This window comes from Pseudochaenichthys georgianus, chromosome 7 (genome assembly GCF_902827115.2).
Source record: "Pseudochaenichthys georgianus chromosome 7, fPseGeo1.2, whole genome shotgun sequence".
Lineage (NCBI taxonomy): Eukaryota > Metazoa > Chordata > Actinopteri > Perciformes > Channichthyidae > Pseudochaenichthys > Pseudochaenichthys georgianus.
In genome coordinates this window covers 19,538,491-19,561,632 of record NC_047509.1, presented here as the reverse complement: position 1 = coordinate 19,561,632, position 23,142 = coordinate 19,538,491, and the positions used below count along the sequence as shown (strand labels likewise).

Here is a 23,142-nt window from a genome sequence, read left to right as displayed (position 1 = left end):
AATGTCCTGCAGGTCACCCTTGAAAAAGACATCTTTTGATCTCAAGGGGCTTTCACCTGGTTAAATAAAGGCTACAAACAAACAAACACTTGCTCGCCTTTTCCACTCTTCGTTTTCCGAATGCCAGGAAGTATTCTTGCCTCGCTTCTGAAGCAAGACGCTCAGAAGACATGTGCTACCAAGCAAGCTTGCTCGACATTAAGAAACACCCTCAATGTCGAGTATACCTGCTGCAGAGTCACTATTTCAAGTATACTACGTCATCGAGTGGCGCCGAATGCTGGCAGAGATTTGAGATCCACAAGCGCATTTCGGGTCGACAAATACAAAATGGATTCACAAATGCCTGATCGAAAGTTGTAAATGTTAAAGAGATATTCAAAGATCTTTTTTTTATTTGTAAACATATTTTTGCGTATATGCAGATCCGTTTTACATTTGCAAATTTATTTGTGAGTTGGCAAATCTTTTAAATGCATTTGTGGATGGTGTTTTACATTTACAAATCACATATTTACACACAAATTATTGTTATGTTCACACAAATAATTATGAGACATATCTAAGCCCATACTTTCTCCTCAGAATGAGTGCTGCAGCCCTCCCTTCCGTCACTAGGGGGAGACACCGTGCCAGAAATCCCCTCGCACGGTAGCACCGATCGACGCTATGATCGACGCCCTTGAGCTGCTGCCGGGACCCAGTGACGGATTAGCAACAAACGAAGGTAACCTGACAAATGACTGAAATGATCTCTGAAGCATAAAACCAAATGGAGCAGTGTCTACAAGCTGCTGTTCTGTAGTTGATGATTTCTCTGGAGTTTGGCCCTGACTTTGTTTTGTCTCCTTCACAGAAAACTTCGTTGTGCGTGCGCTTGTCATCCACTATTTATGTTTCAAACTTCTCGGGGAGCTCGCGTCTGAAGCCGAGGCAAACGCTTCTCTAGTGAAAGAAGGTAGGATTGTGTACTTTACATAAATCCTCTCCTGGCCTGATTAATTGGATGTGTCTAAGAATAAACGTAACTGAAGCTGCGTCAGTCCGGGTGTGTTTACTGTATTTGTGTGAGTAAAACTCGAGCACTCATCATGAGAACACGTTATGGCAGGGCACGAGATAATTACAGGCTGCTGAAAGTGTTTGGGGACTGTGCAGAACAGAAGTCGTTGCCAACATCCACACCTGCAAAACCCCTGCTTTGCCTGAGGCTTGGAAGACAGTCTTCATCACTGCCTTTCTGTCTTTCCATATGTCTGTCACCCATCCCCTAACCACCCCCCTCCCTCACGTACCTTGTTGAATGTGTGCTTTATGTGAATGATGCCAGTTCGGTGTGTGGCTGTTGATAGACTTCACTTTATTCCAGGCTGAACCCTCCAGTTTCTTTTTGGAAAATCTTAGGATGGTGGATTAAGCTCAGGGATCCCGAGTTAATTAGCTAATAATTAAGATACTTTTACATGATGGTAGAGTTCTGGAATCAACCTGATCAGCAAATCTTTTCCTTCTTTTTCTGTGCAGATAAATAGCAAAAAACATATGGCCTCCAACATACTAAGCATATACATCTTTATATACCAACCTCTTGCCAAAAAGCAAAAGCAAATGAAAACTTAGTTTTTTTTCATATTTCCTGCTCAGATTTAGTGCCCAGCTTTCTCACAAGGGCAGTTTTATGTGCAGGGAAGGAGGCATGGAAAAGAAGACCTTTCCTTTTGAGCTCACAGATTTGCAGTAATTACAGAATCACTTCCATATGTGGCTCTCTGGCTGCCTTCTCGCTGCCCCCACCACCTCTCTCTTTCCCTCTCCCCTCTTTCATTTACATTCTCCCCTATTCCTCTTTTATTTTTTGGCAACCCCTCATGCACTCAGGGCATTTTTTTGTAAAACCACAGCTTAAACAAAGTTTATGATAATCAGAACATCCTGGCACTTTTGGCAAATGGCTGCGCTCTTTGGTGATTCAATTAGACCACGCTTGCCAAAAAAAGAAAAGAGTTTGTGTGCTTCAGTGAGAGAGGAGGGAGAGAAAAAAGAGACATGGACAGGAGAAGGGAAATGTTAAAGAATACGGAAATATGAAAAAGAGGAAAGCAAAATAATGGGAGCTCAGTGAAGAATTTGAAAGGCAGGAACGGAGCGTGAAGGAGGGAGAGGTGGAACAGAAAATGAGGCAGCGAGAGGGAGGGCCGGCGTAATGCTTTTTGACAGAGGTGGGTTCAAGATGGGTTCATGATGACATCATGGCTGATTTTTGAGGAAAGTATAGACAGGAGAGCTGTTCACCTTTAATTGGACAAACATCTTGGGGAATAGGCAGAGCACTCATGTGCTGGCACACACCATGGTAGTTGTGTCGACAGCCTCTGAATGCACCCCAAAATATGCACAAAAAAGAGCACACACACACACACACACACACACACACACACACACACACACACACACACACACACACACACACACACACACACACACACACACACACACACACACACACACTCCTCTTTTTTATTTTCTCTTCCCCTCTCGTTTTCCCTTAGTTTATTCAGCAGTAAAAATGCGTTTGGCTCTTGCTCTAACTGTTCCAAGCTTTGTGCTCATTTGTTTTTGTTAGAAGAGTACATAGTGGTATATGCCCTTCGGTCCCTAACACATAAATGTCTCCATTTTGCCATGAGTAACTCATTTTCCTGTGACTACTATTCCTCTGTGTATGTTTTTACTTCAAGGCAGTTGGACTCTAAATGAGCACACTTTGCCAGGCTGGATGAATGAGCTCCTTCATTTCACAGGATGTGTGTTTAAGTCCGTAACCAAGAAAGTGCAAGCAAGTGTATATTTGTGTGTGTGTGTGTGTGTGTGTGTTTGTAAATGAGTCTTTAGTGGGGTGTGTGTTCTCCCTCTCTCAGTGTGGCACCAACCTTAACATGACATCAATCTGAATGTGGGGAAATAGTGATCTCATTACCGGCATCTGATTAAAACCTGCCGCCACATGCCCCCACCACCAATCCCATCAAAACCCCCCTCCTCTCCCTCTGCCTACAATCCATCCCTCTCTCCATCTCACCCCCCAGATTTTCTTCCCCTCCCTGTTACTATTTCACACCCCTTTCTCTCACATTCGCTGTACTCTGGCCTACAAACCCTCCTCCCCCTCTCCATCTCACTTTAACCTCTGTAACCTCACTTCCTCCCTATTTTGCTCCCACCATCATCCCCCCTTTCCTCTTTCCTTTCCTTAGCATGCTTTTCCTCTGCCAGTAAGCCTCAGGCCTCTACTCCATGGCTCTGTGAATGCAAATATGTTGAATCTAAAGTGGAAACACACGACTGAGTACGATGTTTCCATGAATATTTCATATCTTCATAAACACACCCAGAGAAGCTGCAAAGCTGAACAATGCCTGTGTTTGCCGGATGACTTCCTGGGAGGAATTGCCTCTCTTGCGTTCGACTTTTTGTCAGAGCACACTGTGTCAGGATTGATGTCAGGGCAGTGTGTTATGATGTCACAGGCTGAAGTTAATGATACAAGAACGGACGGGGCCATAGGCCATGTTTCCAGTGGTGCCCAGAGAGAGAGATAGCACCCTGATCTATCTTCATTATCCCCCACTCTGCAGCCTCCCAGACACAATGATCATAAATCTCTGCCTGGAGCACACTTCACTGACACTGAAACACAAACACTAGTAACCTCTGACCTTCTCACTGCTACTTCCTACTCGTACTCATCCATGCACAGACACACACGCACACGCACACGCACACGCACACACACACACACACACACACACACACACACACACACACACACACACACACACACACACACACACACACACACACACACACACACACACACACACACACACACACACACACACACACACACACACACACACACACACACACACACACACACACACACACACACACACACCACACAAAGCCCCTGCTCAAGCTTACTGTCATAATTTAATAAGGAGCACAGCATGCCCCTGCGCACTGACACACACGACTGCCATCATGCACTCAAATGCACATTCTCCTGACACAAATGCATGGTCTCCGTCAGAAGGATTGCATCACACTGATTTGAATTTCACACTTTCCAGTTTTCATCACTCTAATGGCTAATTTGTGTTTGTCGTGTCCTATGGCTTCTTGTTTCTTATTGTTTTCATATTGCTGATTTAGCACTGCTATGAAAACAGCTAAGGGATTTCTATTAGCCCTAGTGGCCTCATAAGCAACACATAAATCAAATGCAAACAAGATAAGGATCAGCTGAAGTGCTTTTTGCAGTATGGCTTAGATCTGTGCTTCCTGAATATAAGGTTTCTACAAAAAGGCAGCACTGCTTATCCATTCATTTACCCTGATTATGTACCAGCAAATCCACATCTGAAAAATGTATGAAAGAGCATTTCAGTAGCCTACTGTTGACCATATGTGCAGTAAAGATCGGAAGCGCACAGGAAGCGGGGCCGGGCACTTGTGTTTTTTATTATGATGATGGCTTGACTTTATCCTGGAGACATATTAGGGTCAGTGTATTTGAGGATAAGATCTCTGCCTGAATCGGGCCGGTAACTGATTTACAAACAAAATACGCAGCGGTTGTATCAGGTCTTAAAGGCACAGATAGCTGTAAAGTTGTATTTGCGGCATTGTTTGTCAGTGATGCCTCAGACTGTTAGATTTGGGTTAATGTGTAGCGATGCATTAACGATTTACCAGATGGGGAACGTTTTAGAGGAAGTTTCATATATAACTTGTTATTTTAAAAAGCTGCACTTACTTGATTTAGATATAAATAAGACTAGATCGTTCTTATGTGAGAATGGATGTTTCAGGATTTAACCTTTTTTTCTTTCTTTCTTCGCAAGGTGTATTGTCTTTCCTGTGCAGCAGAGGTAAAAGTGACCGTTGAGGTGTGCCCTCTCCTCCCAGTACTGAGGTTTGAGGTGCACTTCATAACCAAAACAACTTGAGAAACATTACATTCAGAAAAGCAGGGCACACGCCCATAACCACAAACACAAACACATAAACACAGATCTGAAACTTATGATCTCATATGGAGAGAGGGGCACGTTCCGGGGCACACCCAACTCTGCTGCTGCTGCTGCTGCACAGCTCTGCCATCTCTCACAGGACTTTCCTGTGCCACCACTACTATTTTCAGAACTGAAGTGACTTTAGACATAGAAATCTTCTGTTTTTCTTTTAAACAAGCTTGAATTTCCCCTCAAGAAACTACTAACTGCTTAATGTTTAGCAGGATGTTGACAGACATGTTAGATTCCTGCTTTGAATGCCAATTTCTGGTTTCATTTATCCTCAGTGAGGATGTTGTTCATATTGTATCCGTTCTCTTTGTGTCCAATACTTAATTATTTTCACGAGGGTCCTCATACTTTCTTTAATATGAAGTCCCATCAGTATTCATAATAATGGTAGTTATTTATTAGTAGTTATTTATTACCACAGCTTTGGGAAGATTTTCCCACAAACATTGAAATCAATTAAACCCAATGCCAAACACAAATGACTTTATGATAAATCCATAAAGTGATCACATTGGGAATAAGTAACTAGGTGAAAATACTCAGAATAAACCCTTTAAAGCATCATCTTTGTTAAATCAAAAACATTCTAGTTTGTGTTTAGGATACTGAAATATCCTCTCCTATTAAACTGTGAATCCCTTGATTAAACATGAGCGATCTAAGGATCACAACATGGCGCCGCGTTTTGACATGCGCAAACAGTTTGTGGGTAAACCGACTCTTTAGCCAAGAAGATGAAGGAGAGAAAAAGATTTCACCCGAGAGACAAAGAGGGGAGAGAGAATTAAAAACAGAAACTTAAGCTCTCTGGGCCTTTTTCCTCCCCCCAGGCATTTTGTGGCTTGTGAAAAAATGTGCTGTATATTTGAAGTGTTGGGTCACGTGACAAAGGAAGGCTTTATGAATCAGAGAGTATAATTATTTCTTAGTGAGTGAGAGAGTGAGTATGTGCCTGTGTTTGGGGAGTGAAAGAGTGATTTTAAGAGGTATAGACTGCGAAAGAGGAGGAGGAGAGAGCGAGAGGGGGAGCGAGGGAGAGGGAGAGAGAGGCTCACTGCTACTCTGTCTTTGCTGTCAGAAGGACTCTGATGAACGTACACATCTTTTTTCCTTCTCCCCCGGCTAGCTCCGCTCGTCAGACCGCTCCGGCAGCAGCTTCATCTGTCCGTCGGCCTCATCAACACCAGAGGGGGTGAGTAATTTGTGCTTAAAAAGTTCAAAAACTGTAACTTTAGTCATTGTTTGTTTTCTGTTTTGTCCCTCTCCCTCTCCGTTAACAGAGAGACAGAGAGAGAGAGAAACAGAGACTGCATTTTTTGGGAAGGGGTCGACTGTTTTAATTGAAGACAGAGACTATGTGTGTGCAAAACACTTGAGAGGCTTTGAGACAATTAATCCTTGTTTTCCCCGAAATCCGAGCAGATTCTCACGTGTAAACACTCAAATGTCCTAACACACATGTTTGTTTGCATGCAGTGTTTTTGTTCCTTTCTGATTTATAAATGTGAGAGTGACACTGAGTTTATATGAAAACATTCTTGAGCATGTGTGCCTGGGTGCACATATGTGCTTATTAGTGAGTGTTTCAAGTGTTACCCAGTGCCTGTGGAGCTCTTTATTATTAGCATATGTGTGTGTGTTAGTGTGTACACACTTGCATGTGTATGAATGTATCACCAGAGGAGTCACCAGTCCTTGACCTTTTTTTTTAATAAGCAACATCTGAACACTTGGAACAGCAGAGTCTCATTCCTGTGGTGTGAGGTGTGTCCGAAACTCTGGTCTTAGTTTACATCGACATTTATTCATTGTGTTCCCATAGTAAGCATCGTGTCAGTCAAGATTATTTATTGACGCTGACATACGTGCCAGGGTAACAGGTTCCACTTGTTCCAGCCATGTGTATCACAGGGCAGTTAGTGCTGTTTGATTTGGATATCAAATGATCATGCGCCTGATGTCACAGTGTAGCTTTCTGCAGTGTTTTGGTGTATTGCTCCAGCAGTGACTGGTCAGTAGGTAAATTGCTGCAGCTGGACTGCCTTGGCTTTGCACCTGCTGTCCACCGCTTATTTCCCTTGGTGGACTTGACATAAGTGTGGGGGACAGCTTGATTGAAGGGAACTGAAAAAAAAAACACCCACACGGTGGAGTGAGGGATGCCGGCTTGAAGGCCACAGTGATATCTGTGGCGTCCTCCGCTGTCATCTGGTCCATCAGTTCACGTCTCAGTCGGTGACATCTGGAGTGGAAGGAATGGAGCCCCTCTCTGAGTAATATTACTGCACTGTCCTCCTCCTCCAGACTCGTGGGTCCCTTTTTCGAGGACAGGCTGTCCATGCAGAACAGCTTTACCTTCATGGTGTTCAGTCACAGCATTTTGCTTGTCTTCTGTGACAGTTTGGAATCAATTATTATTTGTGCTTGCTGTTATGTGATCCAGATGGGAATGTGTCATTAATCATGATGCATGTGATCATGAGTATGTCAGCTTTATGGGCCTCACCAAAAACATTCTCTAATGTCTGTTGTTGTAAATATTTATCAAGCAACAGACCAGCTTTAAAATGATTTGGTCAATCCTCAGACTACAGATCAGGAATATTACACTTGTTAAATATCTTATAAATAACTACTTTTGAACAGAATCACAAAAGAGTGTTTTAAAAAAGATTTGTGATTAGTGGTACTTTTCAGTGCCTTAACTAAGTCTTAGACATATCATAAACAAATAGTGATACACAATATAATAATACCGGGAGAAGATTATAATAACAACGACAAATAACTACTATTACATTTTCTACGATTTCGTTTCTCTAATTATACCATAAAAGTAAAAAAAAATCACAACACTGTTATATATTTGTTACATACATTTTTTTTTTTAAACCAAATAGCAAATCCCTTGCATGTTATGTGATGAAACTGTCCAGGTGTAGAGAGGTATGAGGCTTTGTGGGAACCACTGCAACAACATTTTCCCCATTAAAAGTTTCTGGATTGCAAAACAGTCGTTCATTGTGACATGACTTTGAGCTGTAAATCTGGGAGTTGTTGATACCTGTCTTTTTCTGGAATTTCTATAGCAATTAAGGCCGAGCAGTAGGGAGGGGTTGGACAGGTGGTTTTAGGAGAATCGAGGGGCTCTCCTGCTAACACTCTATAATTAACAAGGAAACTATCTGCAAACCATTTCCTATGTGTATTTTTGCAGGTGTTCTGCTCCGATTGTGAGGATTTACATGTTCAACCTGCCTTCAAGCTCTCATTAAATGTTTTGGCACGACGTTAAACTGAATGTGGGTTGTTTTGCATGTGTGTGTTTGGGCCTGCTTGTGTCTGAGTGTTGCTTTGACTCCTGAGGCTAAAATAGGCGGTGATGATCCCAAACATTATGCATCTCTTTATACAGAGAAAGGATTGTTTTCTCTCTGTGTTAAGGAATGGAAACACCTTCCGTCAGAATCCCTTCTTTGAGTTACAAAAAAAGACTTACAAGTTGCACTTTTTAAATCTAGAGAAGTAGCCATCACACTGTTAACTTTTTCTTTTGCTTTATGTCCTTTCACTCTGACTCTCTCTTTATGTGTTTCTCTAAATGTCTAGCCATCCTCTGCCTTTTCCTTTTCCTGTTGTGCCTTGTTTTCTTGTTGCTGGACCCACTGCTGAAGTCTTAATGTTGGGTTCTCCAAAGAGCTGCACCACATCATGGAAAGAGCAAGCTGTCAGGATGACTTCATCATGTCACAAAGTGTTTTATGTCTCACTGACTTCTCACTCTTTCCATACTTCTCTCCACTACTGCAAGTCAACACAGTTTTGTGACATTATGTTTAAACAAAGAGACGATTTAGGGATTAACGTGTGATGTTTAACAGATACAAAAACAAGGATTGCCTGGTGACACTCCCCGGTGGCACTCATGAAAAACAATACCTCTTAAAGTGACAAATGATTACACAGAGGTGCTCTGAGCAAATATGTGTTGGTGAGATGCGCTCGGCACCTCACCAACACATGCCTCAAACGGGTTTGAGGCAAAGGAATGCCGGTTTGTTTGGAGGCTCTGGACGTCTGTCACTAGTTGTCTCTCACAGAGCTATTAGCATGCCACTTGTTGAAAGACTGGGAGCTGTCAGCCTTGCATCAGATAATAGTGTTAGGGATATTGTTTTCACAGGCATCAGATAACACTCCTGATGTTTCAATATGAATATTCGGGTTCTCTATCTTGACAGTCCGCAAACAGTTTCTGATGGCTGTCGGCACGTTAAGCCGTGATCATGCCACTAAGTGTTTTACATTTGGAAAAGCTCGTCTATCAGTTTAGGATTTATGTGGAATTATTGTTAAACTGCTGAGGTAGTATGACTTCACCAACGACCCAAAACTCAAACATACGCTGCTCTGCTTCAAGTCGGTTCCTTTACAAAGTTGCTGAAAATAAATCACTTTATGATGTTGTTAATTAAAGGACAGTGCCTGGAAGTCATGCACAGTTTTCTAACAAAATATGAGCAGGAGTGGGCAAGTCCGAGGTGGAAAAAGAGTGAGAAACCTCTGCCAAGCTTCCCCTGCCAGGATGCATGGTACACTTCATTTGTCTGGTGGCTGTTAATTTACAATTCAGTCCTTCCAGTAAAAGGCTTTGATTTGTTGCTCAACCTGCACTGACTGACACATATTCTTTAATTTACCTCACAGTAAATGTCTTTAAATTGCAAATTGTGGTTTTCTGGGGAGTTCAGAAAACCCCAAAGAAAATGTGTGAGCCTTCTCAAGCTCAGAAAAAATAAAAGTCTTCCCAAGAGTCAGAGTAGAGTTTGACATCAAAGGCACATTTCCTCAAAGTCAAACATACAATTATAACTCAATATAACATCACAGACAGTTACTGTAAGAAAGTTATGTTTCCGTAACTGACAGAAGAAAACGTTTTCCAGGTCGGCCATGGCACCCAGAATCCTGCTCATATACGCAGAGTAATCACCTGTGGTTTCTTCTGCTGGCTTAAAAACACAGTGACTTTCTCGGCTGTGTGGTGCAGCGCTTCCTGAGATGCCGTGATTTATTTGTTATGTTTGACTGCAGTTCTTATTGCTTGAGGGGCCTCACTCCATCGCAACGTTTAAGGCACAATTGTTGTTTGGCTCACGGAGGACTTGATACTCTTTGTTTGACAGACATTCAATCTGTGGGAACTTTTCTCAATCTCTCTCTCTCTTCCAGTCTCTTTCACTCTTGCTCGATTCTACTTGCTGCTACGTCTTCATGTTGAAAGTTAAACTCTTAAGCAAACAAGAGAATCTCATTCTCCATAAGCGTGCCTCGTCTTGTAGTGCCATCTCCAACGTGATTGATCTCATTTCATTCGCTACACAGCGTTTTGTACTGATAACATCAATGGATTATCTCAAGAAACCAACGAGGTGCTTTAAGATGACGAACTACTGTGAGTTTTGACACTCCACTATTTACAGGAACAACCAAAGTACATTTAAACTGCTCCTGCGCCACTCTTAGGGAATGATGGAAAGTCCCAGCGGCAGCCGGGAACGCGCTCATAGCTGGCCGTGGTGCTGCCTGCCTGGCCGCCTGCTGCCTCCTGTGTGCCCCCCCAGGCTCAAGGGAAGTGGGGAGGCCCTCCATGCCCATTTGGTCCTCGCTAACAGGGGATGAGGTCACTCCAAATTCCCCTTATCCCCTTATAGCCCCAGACGGGCTGGCGAAGTGAACCTACCACAGGACCCAACATAAAAAATAAATGGCTCTGTAAAAAGCTGCTGGACTGATGTGACTCATTAAAAAACACTGGCGCCAACTCTTTTATTAATTCATTATTGTGTTTGGGAGAGTAAAGTTACTGGGTTCTATTTTAAAAGGCTGAATGTGTCTCTCAGTACTCTTAAGGTTTTTTTTCCTCCGATTCTTTCCTTTAATGACATGTGCGAACGTACAGTGGCACTACGGTTTATTTTGCCGAGGTAGGATTTTCGAACTCATTAAAGGCTTTGCTTTTGATTGATATACTGTCGTTTCCCTGTAAATCACATGGCTACTCTCTTTTTCTCACACATCTTCCCTTTTCTCTCTTCTCTGAGCACTCATGGACAGATTGCGCTGCCTTTATGGGATCTGGTTTGAGTTCATGGGGCAGATACCCAAACGGGCCAAATGCTGGCCAAGTACATACTCATAACACACACACACACACACACACACACACACACACACACACACACACACACACACACACACACACACACACACACACACACACACACACACACACACACACACACACACACACACACACACACACACACACACACACACACACACACACACACACACACACACACACACACACACACACACACACACACACACACACACACACACCACATTATGAGCCTTTGAGTTTCTGGCAGGTTTGTTTTTCCAGTCTCTACCTCTTCTCCCATTAGGCCCACTGTGAAATCTTTAGTGATGCTTTTGTGTGTTAGCCACACAGTGGAACCGCTGCACAGGGTCATGGTACAAGTTGTATAAGCAGTAGAGAGGTGGAAATGGGGTGTGGGTTGGGGGAGGTGGGGTAGAAAGGATTGAGTATAAGGACATGATTATAGTGGGGTGGGTCAGAAAAGGGAAACAAATCACAAGTAGTTTAGATGAAGGATAGATTGAATAAGATTGGGAAAGAAATGCAGAGAGGAAGAAGGAAAGAAAAAGAAAGATGGCAGCATGGCTGTGTTGGCAGGATGGGGGTTGGTGCCTATCGGCGGCTGCTCCTTCCTGAAACGTGGCCACCCGAGCCTGCCTGGGCCCTGAATGCACATGTGGAACAGTTTACTGTAATGGAACTCTAAATTAGTGGTGGTTTGAAGCTGCCTGCAGCAGTAGGGTGTAATTAACTGGCTCTGTTGAAAGAGAAAGAGCCAGAAAGCGAGGCAGTGAGGGAGCCAGAGCCCTGGAAAAGGCAAGGGGTGAGAGGTGTGTGTGTGTGTGTGTGTGTGTGTGTGTGTGTGTGTGTGTGTGTGTGTGTGTGTGTGTGTGTGTGTGTGTGTGTGTGTGTGTGTGTGTGTGTGTGTGTGTGTGTGTGTGTGTGTGTGTGTGTGTGTGTGTGTGTGTGTGTGTGTGTGTGTGTGTGTGTGTGTGTGTGTGTGTGTGTGTGTGTGTGTGTGTGTGTGTGTGTGTGTGTGTGTGTGTGTGTGTGCGCTCACACATGTGTAGAGGTTTTTCTTTTTTCCCCCTGATTGCATGTGTATGTGTTTCAAACCATGAGGTTCATATGTGTGCATCTTGGAAAGTTCTGCCTCTTTTTCCTGGGCACGGCACCACCTCTTAGTGCCCCCCAGTGCCCAGACCCTGTCACTGTTCCTCAGTGCGTTTTTCGCTCAGTTCAGCAGTTCACCAGTTCAGCCTTAGATATTTCCCCCCCCCCTCATTTCTTTGTTTATATCGAATTCATTACCAACATTTGTAACTGTCTTTTCTCCCGGATTCACAAGCCACAGCAGTTCCAAATTCCTTGGCTCTGCTCTTTTTCAAAAGCCACATTTAAAAAACAAGCAGATCACACCACCCACTCGTGAAATCACGCTAGAAAAGCAAAAGGCAAAAAAAAGAAAACATGAAAAAGAAAATGGGAGGCTTTTCTGGGATTTTTGTTCCCCTCTTGTTTTAACAGTCAACACTGGGGCATAACTGCAGCCTTGTCCACACGTAAGCCTGTCCGTGCCAACTGTGTGGAGTCAAAGTGAGGAGCGGGCTGCAGGAGGTTAGGGCCAACACGACTCTGTGGGATGGGAGCCTCAAGAGAAGATAGTTGGAAGTGACAGCAGCAGTTAGCAATCAGTGGATCTCATTTTCCCTACCCTCTACCCCCATCACCACCACCCCTCCCCTTCTCCATGCTCTGGACCCCGTGTCTGGGCCTCTGGTCCTGGGGGAGAGCGGCAGAGAGGCAGGCTGCTGTGCTAGGCTGGCAGCAGGAACAGAGGAGCTCTTTATAGTAGAGTTCTGGTGATTTAAATCATATGGCATAGCCTGGAATCACTGTAGACGTCTGGAAGCTCTTCAAAACTGCAAGAACAAGAGCTCTCTCTCTTTTTTTCTCTCTCACTTTCCCCCCCTCCCTGCCTCCCTCCCGCTCTTCCCTGTTATAACTTTTTCCAAACTTCTTTCTTATTTTCTTTTCCCCTCGCCCAGTCCCAGTTTTTCTGGCTTTTCCTCTCACAGCTCACTCATTCTTTTACTCTAACGTCTTTATCTGTTTTGGTTCTCGCCGCCCTTCCTCACTTCCTCTTTCCATCCCATTCTCTCATACCTGATGCTATGAAATTGCACATCCTTCTTAAATTAGAGCGGTAGATTAACTGTTATCTATCCCAGAATGTAATGGATCACAGTCTCAGAGTTGAAATGAGGTGAATTGTGTTTGTTGTTCTGATTGTATTATCATGCCAACTCACATGTGGTAACACATCCCTTTGCCCTCTCTTCTGCAGACAACTGAATTGGATGACCCTTCTAAAGGAGAGACACTAAAACCAGAGGCCTCTTCATCACTCATCCATTCCCGACGTCCTGAGAATCTACTAAAGGACACAGATTTCAGCTTTTTTTCGGGGATTTTTCCAGGTGTCGTGAGAACTGTTACTTTCACCCAGCGGCCTGCTGCGGACCCCTGGGTGTGCTCTGTCACCATGGCTACCAATAGGGAACAGCAGGTGGGTCACATGACTGGCTTCCCACCTGCTGTCTACCCCTTTGCCTTCAACTCCATGAGGAGCCACTCCCCTTTCGACCTGCTGGCCAACAGCAGCCTGTTTGGGAGATTCGGTGCTGACCTGCCTAAAGAGATGGCCGCTCTCTGTAAGTGATTTTCTGTGTGTTTGACTTTTCCTCCCTCTAACATATAATTTTCTAATTCAACCCTTACTTCATATAGGTCCATACCTCCCTTTAAGTCAAGCCACATTATACAATTTAAACAAGCACTGGAAAAGGGAAATACTGCTATTGAAATTGCACTTCATTATGTGTAATTCTGTGGAAATGGAAAACCCTAGGGTCTGTTTGTGATATAGGACAAAGTGGTATAAAAAATCCCCCAAAAGACCATGAAGAAAAAAGGCCACTTTCATCAATACAATGATTATTCTGCTCCTGTGGTTTCCGTATAGATGCTCGTAGATGGTGTGGTTATGACCACACACTCAGGCTCTGTGTGTGTGTGTGTGTGTGTGTGTGTGTGTGTGTGTGTGTGTGTGTGTGTGTGTGTGTGTGTGTGTGTGTGTGTGTGTGTGTGTGTGTGTGTGTGTGTGTGTGTGTGTGTGTGTGTGTGTGTGTGTGTGTGTGTGTGTGTGTGTGTGTGTGTGTGTGTGTGTGTGTGTGTGTGTGTGTGTGTGTGTGTGTGTGTGTGTGTGTGTGTGTGTGTGTGTGTGTGTGTGTGTGTGTGTGTGTGTGTGTGTGTGTGTATATCTCGACCTCTCACAGTGCTTTTGTGAGACAGTCAACCCACACGTCTGCAATTAGACAAAACAACATTCTTTCAGTGTGAGGTGATGAGTGCTCTGAGCATCAACAAATATTTGAAAATGAGCACTACTTCAATTCAAAGACTTATCTGACTGTTCATTCAGAAATGATCATACCCCACACCGTATTATAGAAAGAAATGTGAGATCAAACAACCAGACGAACCAGCAGCAAACTTCAGCAGTGTCAGGCTAGTTGTTTCAGACCTGACCACAGGGGGCACTGTTGTATGCAAAGGGGAGAGTATAAGAAAGGGAAGATGGAAGTTACACACTATAAGAGTACAAAGAGGAGATTGTTGGCAACTGAGAAGAACGTTTTTCTATCATGGATAAACTAGCCAGATTTGACACATTGCGGACATACATTGCTCGTTGTTTGAAACACCTGCTAGTTTCGAAAGGCAGTGTTTCGATCAGCATCAGGATTCTGGTCAGGGAGTATCCTCTCATAAAACCACTGCTGCTGAGGCTGTGAGGGTGAGAGACAGAAAGAGAGAGACTTTCGTTGAGGTTAGGGTGTGAGGTAAAGGTAAGCAGGAAGTTATTTGAAATGTTATCTGGGCGCAGTGTTAAAGGGGCGGCAGGTGGTGGTGGGTGGTAGGTGGTGGAGGGGCTATAATGGGTGTGGGTGGCAACAGCTGAGTGCAGATCCTGAGAGCCCCCCTGCCTGTGTGTGCAGTCCCCCTCTCTCCCCTACCACAGCATGCCTGAGCACCTCTCCAGCCTTACAGACGTCAATCACTACCTCACCCCCCCCCCCTTCCTCCTCGTCGCTGCTGCCCACCTAATCCTCAAGGTATTTTCACACAGAGAGAGAGAGAGAGAGAACCTAGAGGTAATGTCTCAGTGTGGTGGAATCCAAGAACACACCCTGCTAGGAAAACACACAGACACACACTTATAAACACACCACCAGAGACTCTTCCCACTCTGTCTCTCTCCGTCCCTCCGTCACACACACCCCCCCCCCCCCCCCCCCGTACACTAATAGGGCCCTTCTTTCATCTAAAGACTAGAAACATACCTCTGACGCTGAGTGAAACCCCACTGCACTGACAGATGGATTATCTTTGTTTTTTACATTGGAATGAGTTAAAACAAAAACAAGCATCAAAGCATAAACAGATGCAAGCAACCACTTGCACCGGGCCCTCACACATGACTGCCTGTACTGACACATCCACGCTGGCAGTAGTATCGTTCACAAGGGTTAAAGACAGCAATTATTTGGTTTAAGTTCTGTGTCAGAGCTTAAACAAGGCTGGGGTCAAAGATTAAGTCTGGATCATAGTAACAATTAGTGATGACTCAGCTTTATCTGTGTGTATTGTAGTGGACTTTTCTTCGTTCGACCTCTATTTTGGCTGATCAAATCAATGTCAATATTGGACTTATATTATACTGTGAATATAAAGACAGTTTTATTTTCCTAGAAGTCTCAAATAACTAATTTAATCTTTTTTTACACACTTAATTACCTCTAAAAAATATATCAAGAGTGGTGACTAATAAGTTCTTAATCATAGCTGTTTTGATTATTGGAGTAATAATATTTTTAAGAAATAGTGAGACATGCAAGATCACAGAGCAAAATGATGTTCTTAACGCTTTTTAGATTTTTTATTTTGGAATAACCAGTTATTGGAATAACTGTTTGGCACTAAACATGCCCACAGCTTATTTTGTGCTAAAGCTGTTATATATTATAAATATGTGTGAATATTAGTTTGGGTTTGGCCAGTGGACCAAAAACTATTAGCTGTTAGTATCGCCTTTTTAAAACATTATTTTGGTGTATCGCTTTAAGAGGAATGTTACAAGTTATTTTACTGACAGCAGTCTTGTTCCCCACTCTCTTAAACGTTAGCGGGGAAGACAAAAGGCCTTGGTTTGGACATTCCCCAGGCCCTGTTTTTCTTCTCCTTCTACTTTTTCTCCATGAGTTAACAGGCCTGCTCATTGTTGTCAGGGCTGTCTGTGTGTGTTTGTGTGTGTGCAGTAAATAGGACTGCATTATTGCCCGGCTACAGGGCTCTTTGCGTAATTTTTTGTTAGAAAGGCAGCCCAGGTGACACCTACCTTTGTTGGGCGTGCCGACAGGTTGGAGCGCCTCCCACGGCGGCGCTGTGTTTTGGCACCACAGTGTCTTTGGAAATACCTGTTTTGCACAGAGGTGGTAAGAGACAGGAGAGGGGAGGGATGGTTGTGTTTGCACATGAAGAGATAGAAGGCTTGTCTTTATTCTTAATGCATACATGGAGGAAGTGGCCCTAGAAAACCTTAGTGCTTTATTTTCAACACGTGTGGGTGAGGTTCACTGACCATGTGGGTGTCCTGCAAGACTCCCACCCTTACCACCCATGTCTTTATAAATTCTCAAAGGAGTTTGTTCATCCATGAGAGGGTCTGACGGCTCTCTGTGTGTAGCATAGGCTGTTATCAGTTGATCCCTGTCATTATGGGAGCCCTTCAAACAAACAGTTGGAAGTCCATTAAGGCCACTTACTATGTGATAACATCACCCCTGAGCCCTGAAACACCTCTATAAGCTTTCACCAATCAGGGCCGGAGCCCTGGCCCCAAAGCCACGCACAGGGATGTTTTGAAAAGCTAGTAGGTCATTTCCTACAGCCCACATGGCTTGGACCAAAATCTGCAGTCCTTTTCTGTGCTTGGACTTCACATCCAGACCTCAATTGTGCGCATTATGTTGAGTGATGAACTCATAAGGGGCTCAGCTGTGAACGTTTTTGGCTGCATCACAGTGAGATGAAATTAAAAGCATTGTATCAATAGATAGGAATGAATAGCATGTTGAAACTTGTGTAAACGCTGCATCAGTCTGCTCAGTGGTGCCTCTGCTGGAGATAAAGCGAACATATGTTTAGTTTATGTACAGTGTGTGTTGGGAATGGATTTAACCCACACACACACACACACACACACACACACACACACACACACACGCACACGCACACGCACATTAGCATGCTGGCTGCTGAGCCAAATGCATCTATACACACGCACACGCACACACACACACACACGCACACACTCGCGCACACAAACATTAGCATGCTGGCTGCTGAGCCATGCATCTACACACACACACACACACACACACACACACACACACACACACACACACACACACACACACACACACACACACACACACACACACACACACACACACACACACACACACACACACACACACACACACACACACACACACACACACACACACACACACACACACACACACACACACACACACACACACATAAGTCAGACAGACTATGAAAAGGACCAAGATGTTCCAGCAGAAAAGAATATCCTCATGACATAATTAAAAACACTCATTGCATTCTTAAACACACACACACAAGGAGGTCATGTTGGCTTAGGGGGCTCGGGGAGTTGCGTAAAGGAGCCATTTTGGTGGGAAATGTGGAATGAGAGGGAATGTTAAAGCGAAACTTTAAATGGAGGATAGGGACACCAGCAGAGTGAAGCCTTCTCCGCTGGATATGGGCAGAGCACAAACAGCACATTGTACGGCTGTATTTATTTTCATAAAGGTTGAAGTGCCGGGTTTCAGCCCAGCCTCGATGGAGGTGCTGTCGGTGGGTACGTGACTGACTGTGAGTGTGGGTATACTGTATATTTGAGGCAGGGAGGGGGACGAAAGAGAAAGTGAGCTGTGTATGGATATTCAAATGAGGAGCTCAGCCCTGCTGGCCCTCACTTCCTTGAAGTCACAAGCTTCCGTACAAGCACAGAAAGAGTCCCTCTTTAATTTTCTCTCTCCCCGTTTGCTCTTTTAAAAACTGTGAAAGTCCCTCAGAGACACCTGAAAGTTTGACTTTGCCGATCCATCTCTGACCTCATCTCTCTGTCATTTGTGATCTCTGTTCGATGTATTGAAGGGGCGTGAGCCTGGGGTGAAAACATTTTGGATTTCAAAGAATTTCAGGAGAATTTCAGGAATGAGAGAAATATATTTGGGATTAATAGTAGCCTATTATGTTCTCGTTGCATATGGATAACAATCATTTAAAAGACTGAAATAAAACATTGGAAGTGATTAATAATAATAAAAACAATGTTGTATTTCTTTTTAACGAAGAACAACATCTTTAGTCTAAATATAAAGTATATACATACATTTGTTGATTTATTGTATAGGTACAATTGTGGATAAGACTACAAATATAATCTCTATCCTTCAACGGGTTTGTATATTTGAATCAATGTAAAGATACTACTACATTAAATGATGAACCATCCAGTTGGTACATCATTACGAGTGTCAAAAACATAATTAGTAAAAAAAAGGGCCATTAAGGAATAAGGAGCCATCTGCTCGCTGGCACCTCTGCTCCTGTGACCATGATCCAAATAGCAAATTAGCATCGCTGACTGGACCATTTGTGTACTTGTGTGTGATGACAGCACGTTCAGCGCTTGTTTGGCTTAATCCATCAGTGAGACCGGAGCCTCCACTGCTTTAATAAACAGCCCTGCATCATCTGACATCACCGCTTTCATCTCCCTTGGCGACTGCTCGCTTCAAGATGACAGCTCTCCAAGGCGCTCCCCTTTCTTTTTGGAAATCGATTCCCCTCACATTGCTCTTTTCTATTTTGTATCTAGCACTGGCCTTGATTCAATAGATGAGGGGGGAATGAGCTGAGCACAAAGGCTGACTTTGTTTCCCAGTCAATTTAAAGCACCAACTGACAGAGGTTTTGTGAAACTGGGTGGAATATCTGCTCCTCCGATGATATCCACCTAAACCCTTTAGGCTTATGCTCTCTTGAATTCCCTTGCTCTTTCCTCATACCTTCTTTCTCCTCAGCCTCCACCTTGGATTTCCTCTCGTTATCCCTCTGTGCAAGTTTGAGCCAATTTGCCCTAAGTGCTGGAAACTTTCTGAAAGTGTGTGTGTGTGTGTGTGTGTGTGTGTGTGTGTGTGTGTGTGTGTGTGTGTGTGTGTGTGTGTGTGTGTGTGTGTGTGTGTGTGTGTGTGTGTGTGTGTGTGTGTGTGTGTGTGTGTGTGTGTGTGTGTGTGTGTGTGTGTGTGTGTGTGTGTGTGTGTGTGTGTGTGTGTGTGTGTGTGTGTGGGTGTGTGTGTGTGTGTGTGTGTGTGTGTGTGTGTGTGTGTGTGTGTGTGTGTGTGTGTGTGTGTGTGTGTGTGTGTGTGTGTGTGTGTGTGTGTGTGTGTGTGTGTGTGTGTGTGTGTGTGTGTGTGTGTGTGCGTGCGCTTGCTTGTGCTTGCATGCCTGCGTGTGTGGAAAGTCAGCAAAGGTTGCTGGTAAGGGAGAGGCCACAGAGTTTACTACAGCTCTGACATGATGACAGATGAAGATAAAGAGGCTACTATTAAAAGTGGGAGGGGTCTGTTTTCAGATGTGTCTTCGTGGGCACGTGCAAGACAAAGAGCACGGAATGGCGAGAGAAATGAGGGGTGGTCTCTCAGAAGACGTGGGAGGGCGCATAGGCACAGGGCGGGCCTACGAGAACAAGACGGGTTTGGGGGGGGGGGGGGCTTGGGTATATTGTTGGCCGCACAACTGACAGATCTTTCTTTTTTCCCCACAAAACACGGGTAGCAAAATGTCATGACAGTGCAGATAGAGGGAGAGAGAGGGACAGAGAGTGAAAAACACTTTCTGAAAGATGGCCAAGAGTGATAGAGCTCTGAAAAGTAGCTCTGTTAGGCCTTCGCTGGGACCAGCACCTGAACAGAGGCCAACATGGCCGCCGCCCCATGTCATACTTCACCTTCCTCTCATCCCTCATCTGTGACACATCAGGTATCTTCAGAGATTTGAGATTGTGAGTGCGTAGATGAGTGGATAAGGTTACATGTCTTGTCAGAGCTGAACATGTGTAAAACCCGCGGCTGGTCGAGCAATTGATGGATGTGATGAGTGAGAACGCTTGGATTGTGCTACAACAAACATAACTCATCTTCATAAGAGGTTCATCATTTATAAAACGGCAATTGGTTTTGGGTGTATGGACCTAATTTTTCTTTTTGTTTAGAAAGCACAGCCTATACAGTATAGGACCTCTGCCTGTGTTCCTGAGTAACCTGAAACTGTCTGCAGTGAGAGGCGCTCTGTGCTGGTGTTCAGTGTCTCTATCATCACCGGCAATCTGTTTCAGCACGTCCACACACTGCACATATGTTCACATCAGCGCTGCAAAAGCTCTACATTCCTTTCAAAATCACCGTGCTGCGTTTAGCGCATAGGCATTTATAAACAAGCAGTCTTTATTGCCTCACACACCACTGTGTTGTTGACTGCCTGGCTAGAACCTAGAAGAGGAAGTGGCAACAATGTGTTGTATACCTCTTATCTGTAATCGGCATCAGAGTGTCAGACAGTAGTAAAGCCTTATTTTCCTGCAGGGCTCCAGCCCACGTTGAACTATAAGCAGTCTGGGAGCAGCTCAGTGAGCTATCTACTGTACAGATAAAGACATGAAACATCATATCACAAAAGAAACATTCAAATATTTTGAATGAGAGCAGAAGTCTGGTCTAATCAGAGCAATTACATTTGATTAAATGCAGCAGTCTCACAAAAGGGCCAGTGAGTTGGCAGCCACTGAAAATGAAACATTTCCAAAAGCAGAAACAAAAGCAGAGCATTTTGTCAACTAAAACAAATCATGCTGTTATGGGTAAAAAATGGCCATAGGAAACTTGATGAAATGGGGGAGAGTATTAGGGAGAGTGATGGAGAGACTTGTGAGACAGAGAGTGAGCGAGAGAGGGAGGGAGGGAGGGAGGGCAGGATAAGTTTGGGGGGAAAGTTAGTGGCCCAGTGGGGGTTTCTTCTAGAGTTCAACCTCTCTGGCTGGGGAAGGAAGAGGAGGAGGGAGGGGAGGCAGGGACCGGCCTGGGTCAGCAGCAGTATGGAGTATGTGTAGATTAGATGTCTAAACCTACTCTGCAAACCCTCTGAAGCACTGGAAGACTCTCGGCTCACAGTGCTGTGCCAATAAGAGGGACACCTGGGGTTAGTGGTCTGAATTACAAACACAGTAACAATGACATGTAAAAACCACGAGAGAGTCGGATCCATAAATCTCCAAAAACTAAATAATTTTCAAGTGTAAATACGTGATATTATAAATCGATTGTATTGGCCTCATCAGTCCAGAGAGCAGCCCTGGCAAACAACAGGAACATTTGAACACCAGGGGATGAGCCAGTTTAACATTTCCAGGATGCTGCGAGAAAGAAAGAAAAAAACAACACAGGAAACAGACGAAAGACGAGTGTGAGAAGAATTCCCGTGGATCATAAAAATGTGACTCGTGGCAGTGATGATTTAATCTGAAATGCATTAAGATCATTCTTTTGAATGATTGTGTAATTGGGTAGAGAGCGAAAAGGAAGAGAGTAACCTTTAGCAACAAACTGTTAGCAGGGGCATCTTTGATAGATAACGGTTTGTTTTCTTGACCCACTGTTCTCTCTTGCTGTCATAAAGCTTCCTCTTTATGACCTGACAGCTGTATGAAGAAACACATCAAACTACTGATGTTGTTTACTGTTGGATGCAACAAAAGAGTGAGTGAGTGTGTGAGCTGTATCAACCTGAATGTGTGTATGGGTGTGCCAGCCTAACAAAATAAACACAAGATCCCAACCGAAGCAAAAGCTTAAAGGTCAATAAACATTTTGATCAAAATCCTTCAAAATAGCCCGAAATGCGAAGGCACAGTTTTTTTCATGAGACAGGAAAAAGAGTGAAGTGTGAGACGGACGAGGAAGAGGGAGGGCAGTGTGTGTTTATGGAGAGCGTAGCCAGCAGCACAGATTGACAGGAAATGTTGTCTTTTTTGCCTGCTGGGCTGTACCACTTGTGCTTGCCTGACAGGGGGAGATGAATGTGGGAGGCACACAAACCAAAGCCATTCTATTATCATACATCTCCCATTGTATCAAGCTGTTTGCTTTAGCCCGGCCAGAGTCTATCCGTCTGCTGAGCAACAGTTAGGACCAGTGGCAGGCGTTTTTATTGACCGCAGACCGCCTATTGATTTCCTTTGATTTACCGCCACTGCTATGTTTTAAATTGAATTATTTTCGATATACAAAGAACAGCCTGTGTTAAAGAAGGGCTAAATGTGGAAGGGCACATTTTCTGGCTCCATGATACATTAAGGGGGCACATTCAAATGAATACTTACACAACAACATCACATCTACATCGTTGCATCTGTATTTCCTCATGATGGTTGCTCAGAGATTTATCACAAACAAGGTCAAGAGAACATGTGAGAAGTGTGTCCAGCACATGGTGTGTTTGTATATTGGGGGTATTTGTCTTTGGGATTGAGCAAGGCAGCCCTCATTCATCACTGTTAAAGCACTTCCAGGGGAGAGACTGAGCGCACTGCCCATCCTCTGTTCCCTCGAACAGACAGAGTGAGTGGAGGAGGGATTTACCCTGGCATCTGGTTTCTGGGTTCAACCACGA

The 23,142-nt window shown here is 44.1% G+C and overlaps 1 protein-coding gene across 1 annotated transcript in view; it reads left to right on the top strand.

The window, feature by feature from the left end:
- The first annotated feature begins 592 nt into the window (after window positions 1–592).
- Window positions 593–23,142, top strand: part of rarga (retinoic acid receptor gamma a) — a 43,553-nt gene continuing 21,003 nt past the window's right edge. Inside the window, 4 exon segments of the mRNA XM_034087009.2 lie at window positions 593–727; window positions 857–958; window positions 6,214–6,279; window positions 13,601–13,967. Coding sequence (XP_033942900.1) covers window positions 13,799–13,967 — 169 coding nt within the window. The 5' untranslated portion in view covers window positions 593–727; window positions 857–958; window positions 6,214–6,279; window positions 13,601–13,798.